This window comes from Myotis lucifugus, unplaced genomic scaffold, assembly GCF_000147115.1.
Source record: "Myotis lucifugus unplaced genomic scaffold, Myoluc2.0 scaffold_625, whole genome shotgun sequence".
Lineage (NCBI taxonomy): Eukaryota > Metazoa > Chordata > Mammalia > Chiroptera > Vespertilionidae > Myotis > Myotis lucifugus.
In genome coordinates, this window is record NW_005871673.1 from 70,355 (window position 1) to 86,992 (window position 16,638).

The 16,638-nt window shown below is 39.7% G+C and overlaps 1 protein-coding gene across 1 annotated transcript in view; it reads left to right on the forward strand.

Annotated features, from left to right (window-relative positions):
- LOC102442742 (complement factor H-like) overlaps window positions 1-16,638 on the forward strand; it is a gene marked incomplete at its 5' end in the record, with an annotated part of 77,310 nt that overhangs the window by 43,632 nt on the left and 17,040 nt on the right. The window contains 4 exons of the mRNA XM_023746077.1: window positions 24-206; window positions 886-1,062; window positions 2,570-2,743; window positions 2,967-3,149. Of these exons, the coding sequence (XP_023601845.1) occupies window positions 24-206; window positions 886-1,062; window positions 2,570-2,743; window positions 2,967-3,149 (717 nt within the window). The remainder of the gene's footprint in view (window positions 1-23; window positions 207-885; window positions 1,063-2,569; window positions 2,744-2,966; window positions 3,150-16,638) is intronic.

Genomic DNA, 16,638 nt, shown 5'->3' on the forward strand with positions numbered 1-16,638 from the left:
AAACCAACAATACCCTCTCTTAGAGCCAACAGGACAATGTGGGCCCCCTCCTGCTATTGACAATGGAGACATTACCACATATATGTCACCATTCTACGCATCGGGGTCTTCAGTGGAGTATCAATGCCAGGCCTACTATCAACTTGAGGGAAACAGGAGAATAACGTGCCTTGATGGACAGTGGTCTGAGCCACCCAAATGCTTACGTAAGTCCTTTAATATTCCTGTGGACTCTGAGAAAATCAGTTTTAATGTTTATGATAAAATTTTGATGAATTATTAAACAATTCTAGCCCTAACCAGTTTGGTTCAGTGGAAGAGCTTTGTCTGAGACTGAAGGGACCCAGAACTGATTCTGGTCAAGGGCACATGCACGGGTTGCAGGCTCCATCCCCAGTGTGGGGCATGCTGGAGGCAGCCAATCAGTGATTCCCTCTCATCATTGATGTTTCTATCTCGCAATCCCGCTCCCTTCCTCACTGAAATCAATAAAAACATAGTCAATTGAATGTGTTTGATGTAATTATGGGAAACAAATTTGGACAGAACCAAAAAATATATGTACATAGTGTCTGGGGCCCGTGTGGACAAATAAGAAATTGGATGTAAGAAGTTTGGTCTGGATCATGACCTGTATGCCCATCTCCTCAGGCTTTCAATTCCACCGTCCCCACGTGACACCTTTAATAAATGTAAAATTTTTCAATGTAGTTGAGTCAAGATGGTGAACAAGTTTTAAGAAAAACATTTTTTATAACATTTTCAAGTTATAAGAAAGACATTGTACAGTAGGCTTTAGTTTGGTGTGTATCTATTATTCTAGAGTATAATTATTGGCCGACATGTTAAAGATTTACTGAAAAGTTTATGTTCTTGCCTTTTCAGCAATGACTTGTCCTAGCCCACCCAGCTATGGCAACGCCATCCTCGTGGGCCAGCCGAAGAACTCATACAAGTCAGGAGAACACGTGGCTTACAGTTGTCCAGACTACTACCAAATGTTTGGATCCAATGTTGTAGAATGTAGGCACGGCACTTGGATAGGAACACCCACATGCAAAGGTATTTTGGTGAATGGCTTCTGGCTTCATTAAAAAATAGACGTAGGTTCTGGTGAGGCCACATGAAGGAAGGTTTATGCCTCAACAGAGAGGAATGGGATGTGCACTCAGTGCTGGGCATTGGGGCCCCAGAGCCCTCAGAGTGTGACCCCGGAAACAGCCGTGTCAGTGTCTCTGGGGAATCGGTAGAAAGGCAAATGCAAACTCACAGGCTCACTCAGACTCAGCATCAGAAGCTCAGGGGTTGTGACCCTGAAACCGTTGTAGCAATTCCCAGCGGGCTCTACGCCCACTTTTGTGGGGAACCGTAGCTTCAGCCTCTTATTACTTTATATCCACCCGAGTCTCCCCAATGAACTGCACAGAGCTGACTGCATGCCTGTAAGCACTCACATTAGTGAAGTTTATTTTGATGAAATTATAAATTCATTATTCTAGTTTCCATAATTTCTGTTTGGATATTTTTTTTTAATCATTATTGTAGGAAGTATTACAGAAGTCCACTTTCCCCCCCATTGCCCCTTCTAGCCTGGCCGTGGTACCTGCCCTGGTCCTTAAGTCCCCTGTTGTCTGTGTCCATGGGTTATGCATGAATGCATGCAAGGTCTTTGATTATTCTCTTCCCCCGCACTCCTCCCTCACCTTCCCTCTGAGATTCCACAGTCTGTTTCTGTTTGGATATTTAAAGTGATCATTTTGTTCCTTCAACCAACCATCTGATATCCCTCAAAGCATGTTCATTCTTGATTTCCTCTCTAAGAAAGTGGCTACTGTGCCTATTTTTCTAAAGGCCTAAATTCAAAATTAAAAGACATAATGTTTGCAAAATACTTTTTGAAGCCAAATAATGTATATATTATGAGTTTCTAGGGTCTAGAAATTCATTTTAAATTTATGTCATTTATGCTTGGTTTACTAAACTTAAAGGAAAATATTCGGAAAAACCTTCACTTTCTTTCCATTCTATGACATTTTTATAAAAAATTTATTGAATTAATTGGGGTGACATTGGTCCATAAATGGTGTTGGGAAAATTGGACAGATACAAGCAAAAAAAAGAAAAAGAAATTGAACCACCATCTTACACCAAATCCTACACATTGCTCATTGCAGTGATTAAAGCCTTAAATGTAAAATTTGAAGTCATAAAAATCCTAGAAGAAATCATAGGCAGTCAAATCTCAGACGTTTCACATAGCCATATACTTGCTGATATATCTCCCCGAACAATGTAAACAAAAGAAAAAATAAACAGATAGAACTACGTCAAAGTAAAAAGTTTTGCACAGCATAATCATCATTTTCATTGGCCTCATTATGTCCATTAACCTTCAAGAGAGGATAGGAAAGAACTTTAAGATATAGAAGCTTAACTCTTACCAAAAAAAGTTTAAAAAATGCTTTATCTTCTCTATTCAATTCTGCATATGAATTTATGAAGCTTTTCAATCTCAACTGAGTTGTAAACAATCACTGAATTAGAGATCCATTTGTTTTTCTTTATTCAGATCTCTCCTGTGGCAGCCCTCCCACAGTGCAAAATGCCATTATACCAAACCAGAAGCCTAGGTATCGACATGGGGACACAGCACGTTATGAATGCAGGCGCCCTTTGGGCCTCTTCGGGAAAGCAGTGGTGACCTGCTTCAGTGGGAAGTGGACAGACCCACCTGAGTGCAAGGGTAGGTGTCTCATTCTCCCCTCCCAGTCTCTGTGCAGCTTCTGTAAGCACTTGGTTACTAGACTCCTGTCCAGCTGGCCTTCATTTGGTTACTCAGGTTGATTGCTCTATCGATTCCTGTAAATTGGTTTGGGGCCGGGAGGAGGTGAATGTAGCTCCCACCTGTTCCGCAGCTCCCTTAAAATCAACTGCTCACTCAATAAACCAACAATATCCTCTCTTAGAGTCCACAGGACAATGTGGGCCCCCTCCTGCTATTGACAATGGAGACATTACCACATATATATCACCATTCTACGCTCCCGGGTCTTCAGTGGAGTATCAATGCCAGGCCTACTATCAACTTAAGGGAAACAGGAGAATAACGTGCCGTGATGGACAGTGGTCTGAGCCACCCAAATGCTTAGGTAAGTCCTTTAATATACTCGTGGACCCTGGGAAATCCGTGTAATGAATGTCATGTTTGCTGTTTACAACAGAACTTACATGGACTATCACCCCTTCTGTTGACAACCAAATAGTCATGTCTGAGGGTATAAAGTCTGAAAAATTCTTGAGCATCAACAGCAAGAAACTATCGTTTTTCTTTAATTTATTTTCCCCATCACCACTTATGCCCCCTGCACCCTCATCCACCTCCACCACCCCCTTCAAGGATTCTTTAATGAAAGCCCTTCATAGCGTAGGTGACATTGTCAACATTGATTATAACGTGCAATGACCACATATTTCCCTCGTTTTTACATCATTGATAGTTTAAAATGAGTTATACCAACATGATAAATTTTCAATGAATTGTTTTGGAAAAGGGTTTGAGAGTAAATTCCTGGATCTGTGTAGAATATTCTACATAAAAGTGTAAAATTCTATGAAAATATTTGTATATTACTTAAAGTTTTATGTTCCTTTTTTTAAACTTTCAGATGCATGTGTAATATCAGAAGAAATCATGAAAGAACATAACATACAGTTGAAATGGTCATATGCAAAAAAAATTTATTCCGGAACAAATGATTATGTTGAATTTGTGTGTCGACCTCCCTATCGTAGAGTGTCACCAGCGTCTGCATTCCGAGCACAATGTCTAGAAGGAAAAATGGAGTTTCCCACTTGTGCATAATGAGAGCTGTGTGGCAGTTTTCACATTAAAATATGTGCCTTCATTCAGAATTTTTAATATTAATCTAATCCTTCTCAATTTATTTTTCTAGTTGGGTGTAACTCACTTTTATTCATTAATCACAATTCCTGTTAAATGCCATGTGGGAGATGTCATTGTAATCTGAGACCAACGGACCACTTCTCATAAGCATCTCATTAAAATGTGAAAAACAAACATCATATGTGTCCTGTTCATGAAAAGTCATTGGCCAGAAAGTAGATGCCATCTCTCCCCTCCCTGCTTCCCCCACCACCCTCCCAACTTTCTCAAAGCTTCTCCACAGCTGTGGGGGTGTTTTGAGACTCTAATTTCAGAGGAAAAGATAAATATTTGTCTCCATCTTCACCTTAAAATCACTTCACAAACATGTCAAAACCAAACTTTGTCACACCCATGTTGGCAACAGATGGTAGAGGTTATTACTTGGTTTTGCTTATCTATCCATGGCTTACTACACCCCCAAAATGATGAAATGCAACATCTACTATCCATCTAGCACCTACAATCATTCAAACCGCTCATGAAAAGGTATTAGATTCTAATCAGGGGCCTAGCTATTGTAACAAGGACTTAAAAACTGATAAAATATTGAGTATAAGCACATAGAACACATTCACCCAGCATATTATCAAAAGTGAGCCAATGGTTACAGAACAGAGACTGGCAGGAAGCACAGTTAAACACCTACCATAACTACAGTTCCATTTAGATCTAATAGGCGTGGCCATTGGGGTTCAATTCCTATATCCTCCCATTCTCTATCTTTAACATATATCATCTTTGAGCCACAAGAATATGTTAATTTAAATTTAATACATACAAAAAGTAAGACAATACATGCTGAGAAGTATAAAGAACTCTTTCATGATGATGTGGGCGGATGGTCGGGGTAAACTGCCAGAAGTGAAATTCATGGATCATCAAGCAATTCCATAGGCATTTCTACTTCTTTGCACAGGGGCTGTGGTCAGCCTGTTAGAGGATGGTTTCCCTCTTTGGTAGATAAAACATGGGACCTCGGTGTAATTTAAGGTGCATTTGTTAGGAAAGTGCTTCTTTCCATTGAAGATATTTAAGGACTCTTTCTTTTGGGTTTTTCTCTTAACTTTCTCATTAAGATACCTGTCTCTTTTCCTATTCTTTTTCTTTGTTTAGAAATAATACCATCATCACTTTTAATTTCACTCTTCTGTCATAGAAATGAAAATATTTTCTAAGTCGTTAACTGATTTCCAAGTTCATGTTAATTTTTCTAGGCAGACCTTTTTAAATTGTATGTTCTTATAATTACTACTCATTCTGTGCTTACTCTGTGTGTGGGTGTGTATTTCTGGAATCCCTTCTTCCCATTGGTTAATGTGTTTATTATTACGACACTTCCACACCATGATAAACAGAGAATATTTATTATGGATTTAGATCAGCAGTGGGCAAACTACGGCCCGCGGGCCGGATCTGGTCCATTTGAAATGAGTAAAACTAAAAAAAAAAAAAAGACCGTACCCTTTTATGTAATGATGTTTACTTTGAATTTATATTAGTTCACACAAACACTCCATCCATGCTTTTGTTCCGGCCCTCCGGTCCAGTTTAAGAACCCATTGTGGCCCTCGCGTCAAAAAGTTTGCCCACCCCTGATTTAGATACTTAAAAATGAAACTTTCCAATTTAGTTCTTTTTAAACATGAATGTTAGAATCATGTTGTCAATGGCATTTAATTTTGGTTAAATAAGACAATTTTTCTTGGATCAAATTGAAAGCATGACTTAATTGTGAAGAACAGACATCTTAATGATAGTAAGTCTTCAATCCGCAAACACATAGACTTTTTCATTTCTTTGAAATTTCTTTCGCCATCTGTTTTGAAATTTGCAGTGTAGCAATCTTACCAATATTTTGTTGGCATTTTCCTTCATATTTTAAGTTTTTTAACGTTTATAAAATGATAGTGTTCTTTTTTAACATCTCATTTTCTAATGTTTGCTTTTAATATTTAAAAAATGCATGTGTGTATTAGTTCTAGGAGCTCTTTTTGTGGAATTTTAAAGGTTTTCTACAAATTTATATTTTATTCTTTCCTTACAGTATTCATGCAGTTTTCCCCCTTGCCTTGGTCTCTGGTGTTTCTCTTTTGAATATTATTTTTTTTAATATTACCATAACCACTCACCTTACACAGATTTCGTTCTTACAAAGTTTACATTTTCCAGTGTTTTGCTTTCAACTAGTCACTTTAAAAATATATTACTTTTTAGTTCAGTGAGGAAGGGAAAAGGAAAGAGATATAGAAGCATCAATGATGAGAGCTAATAAATTAAATATTTTTTAAGTGTTCGTGTCCCCTTCTGCGGGACATTACAGCAAACCCAGTAAATCCAGGACCGGAAATCAAAGTTAATATACCCAAGTCAGAATAGTCTAGAAATAGCTCCAAACTAGGTTATATAGAAAGGAAAATATTAAATTTCAAAAAAATTCTAAATCTGAAGTTGAAATGATTGAGTAGATAGACAAGTCTAACACATGTCTCCCAGCACAAGCAAGACCTGCTCCCACAACCTTGAATAGAAAGCAGTCTTCATTATCTGGGGACATCAAATCAGTTTGCTGAAGGAGCTAAGACTGTATTTGAGTCTTGGAATTGAAATATGCAAAGAGCATTTAAGATCATCAAAGGCAACCTCCAACGTCGTGTAAAAAATTACACAGACATATGGTCTATTAAAGCAAGGAGGTAAATTTTTGCTTGGAGTAGTTCAGACAGATCTGAAAAAGTGTTTTGACAGTATGTAGAACCCACATAATATATATTTGGATGTAAACAGCATCTGAATGTACTGAGAAACATTTGAAAATTTTTGGATATAAGAAGTCATATGTGTTATAATGTTTCATCATATAATAGTTGATGGGATGTGTTGGAACTTACTTTTTAGCTATTTCTAAGGGCTTACCAATGACAGTGATGACTAAACTAGAATATAAAATACTTGGATCAAGAGAAGAAAAATAGGAGTCCATGATATCGTGAAAATATATCATATATGTATGTGTGTGTGTATGTGTGTGTGTGTGTATGGGGTCACACTGCCGGGTCCACACTCATCGTCCACCTGATGAGCACTGTGACCTTGGACAGGTGTGCCTGACTTTCCCTTCCCCTCAGCTTCCCGGTGTGTGAGGAGGAGCAGCTGCCTGCTGAGGAGCTGTGAGTGCCCATAGACCAGGGCTGAGAACAGGACTCGGCCCACATTGATGATGTACATTAGCTCTTTCGATCACTTCATCCTCTAAGCTAGTCATTGGGTTGAAGGTTTATTTGTTTATAAAAGGAAAGGTTACTAATTGCTTTTATTCATTTCTTCTACTTTCAGATCCATGTGTAATATCAGAAGAAATCATGAATGAAAAGAACATACGGTTAAAAGGGAAAGATAACAAACGCTATTATGTAAAAACAGGAGATATCATTGAATTTATGTGCAAATTGGGACTCAAGGCGGTGACATCAGAGGAGTCATTTCAAGCCGTGTGTCGGGAAGGGACAGTGGAGTTCCCCAGATGTGAATGAGGAAGCTCTGTGGCCCCAAATATGTGGCCAGTCCCACCCACTGCTCTTTGCTCAAAGCTTGCCAGGCTTCTGGCATTTCCTGCTCTTTCCCACTATATTTCAAAGGACATAAAGGCAATATGTTAGCCTCCTGTTCAACTTAATCATCTCCCAAAGATGTTATCACAAAGTATATCATCACTTACACTTGTACCAAGACAATAATTCTTCACCATCATGGGATTAGACTACTTGCCAATAGAGCAATAAACTTCAATGGAGGTAACTGTGTGGCTTTCTGCCTATTGAATCGGATGTTTAACCGTCAAACAAAACACGTGAGCTTAGAATGTACTGGGGAAAATAGTACGATCAAAAATTATTCATTAAAATTGTCCTTTCTGGTGTGGTTCCGTGGTCAGAGCTTTGGCCCAAGGACCAAAAGGTCTGGGGTTCAGTTCCTGGTCAAGGGTGTGTACCTGGCTTGCAGGTACTATCCCCATCCCAGTCAAGACATGTACAGGACACAAGCAATCAATCTCTCTCTCTCTCTCTCTCTCTCTCTCTCTCTCTCTCTTTCTCTCTCTCTGTCTCCTCTTCCTTCCCTCCCTTTCACTCTCTCTAAAAATCAATGAAAAAAAATATCCTCAGGTAAGGATTAACAACTATGCCTATATAGATAATATACATTCAAATAATAAGTGGAAATAACCTCATTACTACATCCTCTTACTAGAGTCAGAGGTGAATCGCGGACTGAAGAAGGATTGTTGTGAGGAAGAAGGGCAGTTTTCATCCTGTTTCCATCTGGGCCGGGGGGGGGGGGGGTTTGAACTGTTTGACAGAGTTGAAACTTGGCTCTTTTATTTGACGAAAATAATCAGTTATTTTAAAGTTGCAAATCTTAAAATATCTGGTCCATGAACAATTTCCCTGATGCTAAGTAGATAGAGCAACTGAAATTTTATTTTCTCATAAGCTATTCTGAAAGCACATAAAACAAATTAAAGTCCCGTCCAATGGAAGCTCTGTGATAACTAGTTTCCAATTTGAATTTGAGCAGAAGCTTATTAGCCAAACTAGTTCTCAAATAGGGCTAGACTTTCCGCTTCCCATTTTCTCGGTGGCAGCCTCTGAATATGTTGTTCCCTCAAATGAAAGGAGCCTCAGCCCAGCCAGTGTGTCTAGCTGGTTGGACATCATACCATGCACCAAGAGGACCATTTCTTCAGGGTCAGGGCACATGCCCTGGTAATGGGCTCATTCCCCAGTAGGGGGCGTGCAGGAGGCAGCAGATAGATGTTTCTCTCTCATCATGGATGTTTCTATCTCTCTCTCCCTCTGCCTCCGAGTCTCTCCAAAAACAAACCATATGACAAACATTGAATGCCAAGAATGTGCGGAATTCTTGGTCTTAGTGGTGTGGTCTGTTGTGAGTTTACAAAAACATTAGTGCTGTCCTACAGACAGGAACGTACACTGTGTGGATACACTGGGTGGTGACCATAGACCCCTAGGACTGCAGTCGGGTGAGAGCAAAGAGAGAACGAAAGTCACAGGGACATGCAGTCCGAGCTATTCCCATGTGAATCTCCTGGTTGAGAAAGAACCTCACCCATTTTAAATAAGTAATTAATTTAAAAATTAGAATCTTGGAGCCAATTTTTAACTTTCCTAGGAAAGTTGGACAAGAACAAATGAGGGATTTGAAATCATTCATGGGATTTGATGGCATTAGCAAAACTCTGAAATTTGATATCTCTCGAGTGACCTCAGTCAACTAGCTTCCCGGTCCTATCACTTAAATTCAGAGCCACCCTTGGTAAGGGCTCATAATGCAGATTTAAGCCCAAACAGCAGCCTTGGAAGATCTGCACGATCACACACCCGGGGAGCCCACCATGCTGTTACTAGTCAAGGTCATCCTCACCCTGTGGGTCTCCTGGGCTCATGGACAAGGTGAGTTGAAACTGACCTGAATATTTAGCTTCCTTCTTAGGTAGGACTTTTCCCCTTTTCATTTGTCTTTGATTTTTTTTTAATCCTCACCCAGGGATATTTTTTCCATTGATCTTTAGAGAGTGAGTGGAAGGGAAGGAGAAGGGGGAAACAGCGATGTGAGAGAGACATATGGACTGGTTGCCTCCTACACAATCCCCAACTTGGGCATGGAATCCAACCTACAAAAAAATTATGTGCCCTTCACCGGGAATTGAAACAGGGACCTTTGTTCTGTGTGCCAGTGTTCCTGCCACTGAGCCAACTGGCCAGGGCTGTCTGTAATATTTGAATGAATTGACTTGAAAACAAAATAATTTTTGGGAACTATCAGGTATTGTACTGAGGAAGGGGGAGAATTTTAGGTGGAGATTGGGCCAGAGTGATGGCTGAAGCGATGCAGAACAGAGGACAGGTCTGGAATGCATTTTGGTGGCAGCAAACACAGGTAACATTACTGAATGTTGGGTGTCAGAGTAATTGTCAAGGGACTCACATGTTTATTTTAAACTAGAGGCCCGGTACACGAATTCGTGCATGGGTGAGGCCCAGTCTCTCCGCCTCCATCTCGACCAATCAGGCCAGCCAGGGGGAGGGGCCATGGGAGGTTGGCCAGCGGTCCTACCCCCTGCTTGAACTCTTGGTAGAGGGCACAATTTGCATATTAGCCTTTTATTATATAGGGGTTTTTTTGCATAAGGAAGCAGGTAAATGGAGGTGACTTTTGGTAAGGTGGTATGGGCAGTAGAAAGAGGTCTTTGAGAGGAACATCTCAACTTTGACTTGGGCATGGAAGGGTTCAGCTGCCCGTGGACTATCAAAATTGGATTCTAAACTATTGAGTTGAATGTTGAGGGCTAGCCAGCTCAACATGTGAGATTATCATCATGTAAGTGACGTCTCATGGGGAAAGAATACAGAATGAGAAAAGAACTCAAGACTGAGCCCTGAAGCATTCCGACATGCAGATGTCAGACAGGACAGAAGAGGAATGGGTAGCAAAGTAGAGAAAATAAAAGGAGGCCTACTGTGTTCAAAGGAACAAATGAGGGAGGGATCGAGGGCTCTGTTAAACATAGGAAGGCATGTATGCACAGAAAACCATTCAGGACTGTGCAATAGCGAAAGCAAACAACTTGACCTCTTTAAACAATATTTGAAGATCATGCGGCCTGGGGTCTGGATTGACAGCGGGAAAGAGAGAAAATGACGTTGGAAGTACAGGCATGAGAGAGCTGGGATTTCCTTCTACCTAAAAGGGGAGGGTTTTCGATGATCACCACGTATTTCTTTTGTGGGATTAGAGGCAGCCACGGGTTGTATGAAGCCAGAGGTTTCACACCTTTGAGGGGCCTTCTTTGAAAAAGAATGCAAAATCAGGAATATGAAACTCTCATGGCCTTGCCAAGCCACCCACCAGACATGACAGGGAAACAGGAAGGAAAGAATGTGGTTGTGACAGAGACAATAGAACCCCATGTGGCCAATATGGCTTTCTATTAAAAATTTTATAGTAACAGATCACCTTAGGAACACATTCATAGGAGTTACTTTAATTTGTTAACTAAGCCAATTTTATTGTTCCTCTACTGAAATATATGAGAAATGCCTCTCGTTGAGTGTCCTGGTTCCCCCAAGTAATTAAATTAAAATACCAATTTTTATTTAAGCATACAATTTAAAATTGTAGTGTTAATTTTTTTAATGTGAGAGAATTGTATTGTTTTGATAATACCAAAAATGTAGCATTTAGTTTTACTAATCTATATAATAAAAGCCTAAGCGACCGTTATGGCAGTATGACCAGAAGGACAAGTCGCTATGATGTGCACTGACCACCAGGGGTCAGACGCTCAACACAGGAGCTGCCCCCTGGTGGTCAATGTGCCCCCGCAGGGGTGGTGCAGCTCAACCAGAAGCTGGGCGCACAGTGGCAGTGCTAAGGAGCAGCGAGTTGGGCAGTAAGTAGCAAGGGGTCCTGGACTGCAAGAGGGTGCAGGCCGGGCTGAGGGACCCCGCCTCCTCCCCCCCAGTGCACTAATTTCGTGCACCAGGCCTCTAGTGTCAATAATAAAATCAGATCCACTATAAGAGAGTTGATATTACAAATAAGTTTTCAGAACACATCTATTGCTATCAGAGAGTCCCATATGAATATGAGGGATGTTTCAGACATAATAGATAATGCACTTCCAGGGAGAACATTTATTTGATGCCTCTCCTTATATGCAACACCCAGCCACTTATTTTTGCATGACATATAAAGTTTACTTGCCACTGGTTAATCATATGTTCTCATTAAATTATTTACCCTTTTTATAGAAAGAGAATGCATGGTTCCCGATATAGAGCAGAGCTTACTTGCTCAGCCCCGGAAAGAGAAATATGTCATTGGAGACGTGTTGACATTCTCCTGCAGAAATAGACACCTCATTCTCATCGGAGCAGACTCTCTTCAGTGCTACCACTTTGGATGGTCCCGTAATCCTCCAACATGTAAAGGTGATTAATTCTCTGCCACCTGCTCAAAACAGAATTAGAATGTTGGATTTCAGCTGTTCTTCTCCTCTTAATTTTCTGTTGGCTCCCAGTGTGTCTATAACCCAGTGCATTAAGCCAGAGACAAACTTTGGAGGAATGCGTGTTGGGTAGTAGATACCTCAGATTTCCTTATTTAAGAAATTAATCTTCAATTTTTTATCGAACCACGTATTGAAAGTCTCCATAGATGGACGTATTGTGTCTGATGCTGAAGCTACCTCTTTTGTCATATTTTTCGCATAACTTCCACCATTGATATTGGACATTTCTATCAGCATGAGTCTCACCTCAAGTTTCCCTGAGTGTGTCTAAAAAATATTTAAGCATCTTACAGTTAATTCAAGCCCATATACAATATAAGGGAGCATTAAAACTTGTTGATCAAATGCTTGCCTCCAATGATGGTATTTTTGAAAAGGTTTTGATGGAATGTTTCCATGGATGTGAATATGGATATAAGTTGCACAGTCATATTTGTTCGTTGGTTTGCATATGGTTTAGATCACTAGAGCAGAGGTGGGGGACCTTTCTTCCACCAAGGGCCATTTGCATATTTGTAACATCAATCGCAGACCATACAAAATTATCAACTTAAAAGTTATCCTGCTGTAATTGGTCAAACATTTGATTAACTCACCCCTAATGCCTTGGAAGGGCCAGACCAAATGATTTCCAAGGCCTTTTATGGCCCTCGGGCCAGACGTTCCCCACCCCTGATCTAGAATATTGAACGTTTCCTGGGCTTACATATATGTCCAATGTGCTAGTTCTGTATCATAACAGAGCTGGGAGACATGAATCTGGTGTAAACACCATTCTTTATCCTTCCTCAAAAGAATGCTATAAGTTAGATAATAAGTAATAGATTAAAGAAAAAATCACTTCATTTTACTGGATTTTCAGTTCTACAAGAGACACTTTAGCTTTAGTTATACAGTGTTTCTACCGTAGAGGAAGTACAGTCCTGTGATCAACCACCTCGACTCCGCAATGGTAAAGTTGCCAACACACCTAAAGGGGAATATGAACACGGTGAGGTGGTGGAGTATGTGTGCAACCCCAGGTTCCTGATGAAGGGTGCGAGGAAAATTCAGTGCGTTGATGGAGAGTGGACACCCTTGCCCGTGTGTGTTGGTAACGTATCCAAAATTTCAGTAGTTAGACTTACGTAACACTTTGTGTTTCTGTTCATATCAAGACCTCACTTGCATTTTAAAGTTGAATGTTTGTTTGTGGGATTTTCACAGAGGAGGACAGTACATGTGGAGACGCACCTGAGCTGGACCATGGCGAGGTCGTGTCCCCAGCACGGCCCTCCTATCACCATGGAGAGTCAGTAGAGTTCACTTGCGGAGAAGGCTTTACAATGATTGGTCACAGCTCAGTTACATGTATTAGGGGAACGTGGACCCAACCACCTCAGTGCATTGGTGAGAAGACACTTCTATAATTGATATTTAATAACATTGGATTTTTTATTGTGAAACTGCATGCAACCATATTTTTGAAATTTAGAGATAGTCTTGAAAATGTCAGGTTGAAAATGATAATGAATCAAACATTCATTGTTTATAGTTCAATAGGATCTATAGAGGAAAAATAGAAACCAACAATAGAATTTCATGTGTCTGTCCCTCATATAAACATCATTTAAACCTGTGAAGCTAAATTTTACTTAAAGACACATGATTGAAATTTTCTTTTCACTGTTTATTTTGTAAATTCTTATAAACCAGCCTTTCACTCTATCAGGATGTTTCTTTTCTCTGAATAAATAAATTCTTTCAGAAAACCAGCATCTTTCGACATACCACAGCCATCACACCTCCTTTTGACCACAAATCTTCCTCCAGCTCTCATCTCAAAGAAGATGACTCATTTTGTGTCCCTCACCACTCTGGACCCACCCTAACAATAAGACTATTTCTCAAGCCTCTTGTCTGTTTTAAATTAATCCCCTTTATTTTAGTTTCTTTTTCAAGGTTGCATTACAAAATCATTACTTTTCTTTGGCCAATTACTTGACTTTTTTTGTTCTGTTCATCCTCACTTGACTCTCATCATTTACAAATTATTAACAAAAACTACCTAAGACCTACACTGATAGGTCTTATCAAATTCAAAAAGGATTGCCACCTGCATTGCATTTTTGAAATATATAGCTGTGTATGAAAATTCCATAGTCAATATCTAAAACATACAGCAGCCAACATAAATATGTTATTATGGCACTATAATATTACTGGATTCTAGGATGATCTGGTGTATAAAATAGCTTCTCAAAGATTCTAAGAACATATATACAAAATGTGTTATGACTTAAAAACCAAATTTCTTATTCTGGTTTTTGGTGTTCGTGCCAAAGATATACTGCAACATTCACAGTCTATACCCTACACCTTAGATCAACTTTTCTTGTTTGTATAGATTAAAGTTATTTTAAAATATATAATTAAACTAGGAAATTCATATATTCTATTTCCACAGATAATTGTTTTCTTTTACCATTTGAAGACTGTAGACTGAAAATAATGTAGAGATATGTGGCACCAAGAAAAATGGGTGTGAAAATTTGCAGATTTCAAACGGGATCATATTTAGTCATGTATGACTCTTCCCTGTGTAGATCAGACAAAAGGTGAACCCCAATGCCCTTGCAATCCCCAAAGGGCAACATGGCTTTAGGATGACTATTCTCTCTGAAATTTCAATACTGGACTTAGGACTGTGTGTACAAACATTGTAGCCCACCTCATGCAGCATGATCAGGAATAACTTTGCTGGTGGAATTTATGGACCTAAGATCCTATTTCATTAGATTCTGGACTCTATGGTTGTTGTGTTGGGTTTTTTTAATATTAGTTGCTTGGATTTTCATAATTAGTGTCTTCAATGGAATATTTTCATTTTACAGCAACAGTTGAACTGAAGACGTGTAAATTACCAAAGACAATTGCCTATGAGACAAAGTTGTCAGGTAGGATTGACTATGAGCATAATAAGAAAATCAGTTACACTTGTGGGAGGAAGTCAGAGCAGAAACACTCAGTCTGCGTGAACGGAAAGTGGGAGCCCGAGGTGACCTGCACAGGTGAGCTCTTGTTTAGAACATTTCCAAACGGTGATTTTCCTTCCTGCCTTGTACAAGGTGTCTCTTTGTGTCTTAACATTTTATTTCTAAGTCTGTATTATGACAATAATGTTGTAGCTGGAAAGTAATTTAGAAAATAACCAAAACACTGTTTCTGAATAGTAATTGTATCATGTGCAGTGGTCAGCTATCAACCAACCACCCGGCAGTGCGGTGGCTTTAAAGTCACACTGGGCAGTGGGTGTGCGCATTACTATTGGGATCCCATTGCTACCAAGTTCTTACCTTACAGATGTGCCTATGCCTGTAATGCGTGTGTTTATCTAAGCATCTATGGGTGCACGCTCTATCTATGTCTGCATCCATCTATCTCTGTAGGAATCTACACATCTAGTCATCTGTCTTTGCTCATTTATCTGTCTGACAAACACTGAGTCTCATTGCCACCACCAATTCCAATAACACAGGGTTCATCCACTTTTCATATCACTATTGCTCTTCTTTAATTGAGGGCACCATGACCCACTCACCTCAATATATTTACCAATTTCCATGGGCCTAGAATATACAGAAAGCATTTTACATAAGCTAAGCTACCCAAGATTTATCCCAGACAGAATAAAGGAAAGAACCTACAAGGAAGGCCATGAGAATATAAACCCAATGAGGTATATTAGAGTGACAAACAAGACGGAAAGTATAACATATTTAAACACAGAACAGAGCATTATAGTTTGATCTTTCCAGGTGCATTATTATTCATCATTTTATTCACTGAATTGTTATTTTAATATTTTTGACTTACAATTTTTCATCAAGAAATCTGATTTTAATATTTTTAGAAGCGCCACGATGTCCACCTCCACCTCAGATTCCCAATTCTCAACCTATGGCCCTTTCAGTGAATTTTCAAGAAGGAGAAAAAATATCTATTCTCTGTCAAGAAAACTTTCTCATCCAGGAAGGAGAGGAAATCGTGTGCCAGGATGGACGATGGCAGTCAATACCGCGCTGTGTCGGTCAGTAGTGGGGCACTGCGTTACACTGTCTCTCAGATGAGGGTAACCCAGAGCCCTGCTTTGTGTAAAGGAACAGGATGCGCCCTTTCCCCTACCCTTCCCACTTCATCTCCAAACAGTACACACCATCCAGGTGCAGAAATCCATCAGCATTATTGCCCTTCTAATGTGAAGTGAATGCAAACAGAAACTTCCGGTGACTGTGGAAATACCCAAGTTCTGTTTCTGCGTATTTCACTCCTCAGGATGAGCAGGAGGAGACTGAAGAGGCATATGGGACACATGGACAGTAGCATCCATTTTATGGGCACATATATCTTTGCAAGTTTCAAATACTTTTAGTTATTAATAATTTAATTGGTTCCAATGTCCCTAGTTTAAAATCCCAAACAGTGTTGGATTTTATTTTTCAATTTAAACATTACCTTTGTGCTTCACCCTTTAATCTCTATTTTTTCTATAGAAAACACGCTGTGTTCTCAACCACCTCATGTAGAACATGGCAGCATTATTTCATCCAGATCTTCAGAAGAA